This window comes from Bos javanicus, chromosome 14, assembly GCF_032452875.1.
Source record: "Bos javanicus breed banteng chromosome 14, ARS-OSU_banteng_1.0, whole genome shotgun sequence".
Lineage (NCBI taxonomy): Eukaryota > Metazoa > Chordata > Mammalia > Artiodactyla > Bovidae > Bos > Bos javanicus.
In genome coordinates this window covers 15,290,944-15,297,181 of record NC_083881.1, presented here as the reverse complement: position 1 = coordinate 15,297,181, position 6,238 = coordinate 15,290,944, and the positions used below count along the sequence as shown (strand labels likewise).

The 6,238-nt window shown below is 43.4% G+C and overlaps 1 protein-coding gene across 2 annotated transcripts in view; it reads right to left on the bottom strand.

Annotated features, from left to right (window-relative positions):
• Positions 1–3,210: 3,210 nt before the first annotated feature.
• The window catches only part of WASHC5 (WASH complex subunit 5), a 53,111-nt gene continuing 50,083 nt past the window's right edge, over positions 3,211–6,238 (bottom strand). For both annotated transcript variants that reach the window (XM_061438614.1, XM_061438615.1), the window contains 2 exons: positions 5,519–5,606; positions 3,211–3,619 (listed from right to left, as the gene is read on the bottom strand). In XM_061438614.1, the coding sequence (XP_061294598.1) occupies positions 3,563–3,619; positions 5,519–5,606 (145 nt within the window). In that variant the 3' untranslated portion in view covers positions 3,211–3,562. The remainder of the gene's footprint in view (positions 3,620–5,518; positions 5,607–6,238) is intronic.

Genomic DNA, 6,238 nt, shown 5'->3' with positions numbered 1-6,238 from the left:
TGTCACATACATGACTGGGAGTGTATACCAGACTGTATATTGGATGGTACACTGGACTCAACACTGGGCTGTACACTGGATGTACACTGGATGTACACGAGTGTATATTGGACTGTACCCTGGAGTATACACTAGACTGTACACTGGATGTATATGACTATTGGACTGTACACTGGAGTGTATACTAGACTGTACACTGAACACACACAAGTGTATACTAGACCATATACTGGACTGTACATTGGGCTGTACATTGGATGTAAACAAGTGTATACTGGACTGTACACAGGACATACATGAGTGTGTACTGGATTGTACATGATGTATAAGAGTGGTCACTGAACTGTACATGGATTGTACATGGGATGCACACCCGAGAGTACCCTCAACTGTACACAGGATGGGTGGCACACAGGCTGTGCCCAGGATGGTAGACTGTACTGAATACTGGGAGGTACCCTTGGACTGTACACTAGGTATGTCCAGATGCATCCCACTGTGTCCCAGGTGTTTCCAGATGTGCTTCAGCTGTGCATGTGGACTGTACACCAGATGTATCCAGCTGTGTTCCAGATGTGTACTGTACACTATACACTGGACATAGACTGGTGTATATTAGACTATATACCGGATATACACTGGACTGTAAACCGGATTGTAAAGAAACTAAAACAAGTACCAGCATGATGTTTTCTGGTACATCATGGGCACACATCCTTTAAACATACATATGCAAAATGCCAAGCTCTAATGATTTTGGGATTTAGTTTCTTTTTTTAAAATATATATTTAATTGGAGGCTAATTACTTAATATTGTATTGGTTTTGCCATACATCAACATGAATCTGCCTTCTGACTTTTCCTTGAGGTCCAGGTAGACAACATCAGTCTGTGTTCAATTTCAAGATGCCAATAAAATTCAAAGGTTAACTTGCTTTCATTTTATTACAATCAAAAAGTAACTAATTCTAAATTATATACTGCATGGTTCAAAACCCAAACACCTCACAACTGAACTTGGTATAGATGTACGTTTTCTACGCATAACTAATATTTTCCAAGGAGAGAGTTTAAACAGTTGTAAAGAAGTTCTCATACAAGTAACAATACTTTTGAATCCCTTGTGTTTCTATCAATTTTCCAAAACATGGCCCCAAACTAAAGCCATTGGGAAACAGATGATGTCAAAACTAGTTAACAATGAAGAGATACTTTATGTTCATCTAAAAAAAGAAACAGTGAGTGAACAAATAAGCACGTGCAGTATCTGGCATAATGCCTTAAACTCGGTCGGACTTTACTGATGCTGTTGTTCAGCGACTCAGTTGTGTCAGACTCTTTGTGACCCCACGGACAGCTGCACGCCAGGCTTCTCTGTCGTTCACTGTCTCCCAGAGTTTGCTTTACTGAGTTTACACTATGTTGGAAGAGGTTATGCACATTCAGAAGAGTATCATGAGACTTAAGTAAACACCCAAATACCATTAAGGTAAATTGTTTCCCTTAAAAGAGCAGTAAAAGAGTACCGGAAATATTAACTACTGCAGATTCTAATGATAAGGGCTAAAATGACTTTTAAAACTTTTATAATTAACATTTCTTTTTCACCTTTTATAAGTTGCAATTTTCTCAGTTGAGGAAAATTTTCACTTTGCCTTGTTTTAGCACAGTGTATGTGGGCTCATTAAGTTTTGTAAAATTTCCCTCTTACTAATCCTATACTTCTATTTTCTGGTTAAAAATACACTTTCTTAGAACTGGCCTTTTTATTATCAACTGTCTTTCTTTGGGGGGAGTTTTTCATGAAGAACTAAAAATCTCACTTCATGTGGTTACTGTGATTAAAATGAAAACCAGCAAGGGGCGTCCCAGGTGGCTCAGGGCCAGAGCTGGAGACACGAGAGATGTGGTTCAACCCCTGGGTTGGGAAGATCCCCAGAGTAGGAAGTGGCAACCCACACTCCAGGATTTTTGCTCAGAAAACTTCATGGACAGAGGAGCCTGGCGGGCTGTACAGTCCATGGGGTCGCAGAGGTGGACACGATGAAGACACACGTACACAAGGTGGTTTTGAGAAGGGAACACAGGATGGCCGTGGACTGGCTGAGCTCCCGTGTGCCAGCCTCGTGGGTGAGATGCCTAGACTCCTTACACGCCGGGCAACAGTTCACCTTCAAGATTCCTCCCTGGGCTCTCACCAGGTTGGGCTGATGAAGCTCCCACTTCCCTTGGCCAACTGCTGCTTCAGTCGTGTCCGACTCTGTGCGATCCCATGGACTGCAGCCTACCAGGCTCCCCGTCCCTGGGATTTTCCAGGCAAGAACACTGGAGTGGGTTGCCATTGCCTTCTCCGCCTCGGCCGACTAGATGCTTTTCAAAAATCCTTTCTACTATGATGGTGAAATACAGTGTGTCCTTTTTTTCTCTTCAGTATCTTAGGATTTGAGACTTTCTGACTGAAGAAATAACTTACCATAAATTCAAAAAACTGAAGGGAACCAGAGGAAATCATTAGCCCTGATTTTACAGATGATGCCAGTAGGCTGTCTTGAGACAGTTTAACTAGTGGTGGAGTCGGGACTCAAACTCTGCCTCCTGACTGCAAGTTAATGCTGCTTTTTCTGCACTTGCTAAATGACCGATAAGCTCCACATTTCAGATTTTTTTTGTTTCGCTTGTTCCTCTCTGCTCCAGAGGACAGAGCTAACTACATGGTCAGAGTTAAAATGCCTTCCTTACTCTTAGCCAAACTGCCACAAGAGGGTGGCCGCTCCCCTCTCAGGGTAATTTTCATGCAGAAGTCATTTAGGATTTTGGAGGAGTTAAAAGGTAATAATGGCTGTTATAAAAATAGGGGGGGGGGCGTGTTGTGGGGACTTGGGGTGGGGTTCCTCAGGGGTTGTTGAGGAAGGAGCAGCTGAAGTTGGGGAGTCCTACAGAAGGGAAGCAGGGAACCCCTGAGGTATCTGGGGTTGGACGAGGACACTGAGCCTCAGACCTGAATAAACTTCCGTGGTCCATGGCCCGTGGATGGTGTGACCTCTACACCTGGTTCCAGTCTTGCTATTACTATGTGCCTGCCAGCTTGTCCCAGACGTGACCATGGACACAAGAGCGGACCTACCAGGCTCCTTTCTTACCTTCCAGGCAAGGTTTTTTGCTGGGTGAATATGTTGTGTTTGAATAACAGGCAGAAAAATGACTTCGGGTACTGGCAATACTATTTTACTGAAAATCTGGAGTTGCACAAATAGTTCTTTAGAACATAAAACTAAGTGGATTTATACATAACAATTATAGTCAGCATTTATAAGAGGCAGTACAAAAATGTGTTCTGCTTCTACATGATATAAATTGTACATAATAACATGATTTAAACAATATTAGTTATATTAACTCGTTCAGTGGATACATCTTACTCAGAACGTCTGATGTTTCCCATAAGGGAAAAAATGCAGTTCTCCGAGCAGGTGGGTTTCTTTTCATTTCCAAGTTGATTTTAGTGATGGTGGGAAGATTTAAGGATAATCCTTTCACTGAAGAAGCAGAAGTCAAAAAAAGTTACAGGACTGTTCTGAACTCATCAAAAATGAAATTAGGCACATGTGCTTCAGCAACCTAAAAATATGAAAACAAAAGAGTTAACGGTGTCATAGTGTAAGAAGACCAAATTCAGCAGTAGTCTCTGGTAATCTGTCCTAGACAAAAATAACATGGAGTGGCATAGTTTTAAAATGAAAATGAAATGCAGAGTAACATGAATATATTAACATATGATACCTATTACATGCTATTATATTGGTATGGTATAAAAAAATTTAAAATTTTCCATATGAAAATTAAACAGAGGAAGACATCCTTTGGAGCAAGGTGAATCACTGGGAAATAATGAACCACTAATTGAAACCACCACCTTCTTTCTCTGGCATTTCTACCACTGATGTTTAATTTCTTGGCACTGCTGACACCTGAAGGGATGCAGTACAGTCCCTTCCCCAGCCCTCCACTGCCCTACCCCTAGACGAGAAGGTCCCCTGGCCCTTAAAGGCACTTGGATCTGCAAACATGCACATGCCTCTGGGAAGTACTAAGACTGGTCTCAGGTCATCTCATAATTAACTAATGACCAACTAGGAAGAACAGGACATCTAGTGCTGGAAATTGGTAGTCTTTAAAAGCAATGTTTAATTTTTTTCTGACTATAAAGTTCAGTTCAGTTCAGTTCAGTTCAGTCGCTCCGTCCTGTCCGACTCTTTGTGAACCCATGGACTGCAGCACGCCAGGCCTCCCTGTCCATCACCAACTGCCGGAGTTTACTCAAACTCATGTCCATTGAGTTGGTGATGCCATCCAGCCATCTCATCCTCTGTCATCTCCTTCTCCTCCCGCTTACAGTCTTTCCCAGCATCAGGGTCTTTTCAAACAAGTCAGTTCTTCACATCATGTGGCCAAAGTATTGGAGTTTCAGCTTCAGCTGAAACTTCACCTTCAGTCCTTCCAATAAATATTCATGAGTATTTCCTTTAGGATGGACCAGTTGGATCTCCTTGCAGTCCAGGGGACTCTCAAGAGTCTCCTCCAACACCACAGTTCAAAAGCATCAATTCTTCAGTGCTGAGCTTTCTTTATAGACCAACTCTCACATCCATACATGACCACTGGAAAAACCATAGCTTTGACTAGACAGACCTTTGTATCACTTGCTAATTCGAGGAAAATTAGAAAATGGAGAGGAGTATAAAAAGGAACAATATCCGATCTTAATTCCCTAAAGAAAACTAAAAGTGATCATTGTTTTGTATCAAATTCTTGCAATCTATACACACACATACACTTAAAACGCTTACATTTAAAACTAGAATCACATAATCTTGTGTCCTTTACCTCTGCTAAATTTTATGTTCTGAACACCCTTACACAGGTATCTTGGTGAACGTTTGTCATTTTTGGAAACATGGTTGTACAACACTTCAACCATGGAGGGAACTTAGCCAAATGGGCTGCAGGAACTGGGTTATTGTGGAGATGAAGAAACAAACCACACAATCATTCGCTATCCTGGCTTAAGGAATTCTCTCCTGGAGTGCCCATCTTAACTCCTGATCAGGGTGACCTGCAGACTGGAGGAGGGCATGGCAGAGGGTGAGAAGATGAGGAGGGAAGTTGTGCTCAATCATGCCTTCTCGCAAAGCACTGGACATTCAGAAGAGGGAGGAACATCTCCAAGCCGAGCCCTGGGGCAGAGCAGGGCAAGGGGCTCAGAGGTGTCCACAGGGAATGAGCTTCTGGACTTCATTCCTCATGAGTCCAGGGCCTTTCTTCAAACCATCTTCCTACAAAAAGGGCATTAATTTTTTTTTTTTTTTTGGTTGCATTGTGTGGCATGGGGAATCTTAGTCTCCCAACCAAGGATGGAACCCATGGCTCCTCCTGTGATAGAAGTGCGGAGTCTTAACCACTGGTTCTCCAGGGAAGTCCCAAAGGGGCATCGATAAGTGTTTTTTATCTATTGCTTACCCTCCGGGGTAGCTTTGTGTACCGAACATAATCCTCCAGAAACAGAAGGGCGCCCACAACATCGGCAGGCATTTCTGGTATCTTCTGGCTGCAACACAGAACAATCTGGATCAATGAACTGCTTTCGTACGTAGACCCTTAGTCAAAACAGTGAAAGACTGAAAAAAATGACAGATGACTAAATGAAGCCAAAGAAGAGACACATCTACAGAATCTCCTCTTGATTATTACATTGAGCCATATCTTGCTGGCCGATCTTCAGCACACAGCCTGGAGGAGGGAATCGAAACTTCTCTGAATGGTCTACATGGGTCTTTACGACGTGGCCCCTGCTGACCCTTTAGGGTAACAGAGAAGGAGACTCAGGACCCAGCATCCCATGCAAATACATAACTTGTTCTATCCCAGAAAAGCCGCATTTGGGGTGGAAGAGAGGAAAAAGTAAAGGTTTACAAACTTTGTATCAGGTAGGAGCTTCCGTGTCTCATTTGTTTGATTTCACACCAGGACCTCGGGCTGTGCTAACAGTGGGTAGCTCCCTGACTCCCACTGAAGGGTGGAGCCGTCCCTGGGTAAGTGGTCCGGGGGAGGACATGGGCTCACTGTGGTCTGGGCACAGCACCCACGATGGCAGGGGGGCAGGCCTCTACTTTTTTCCCCGTGGGGCTCGCTCATGGTGCTCATGACTCATTCACAGTGGGTGCTCCCAGGGGACTCCCA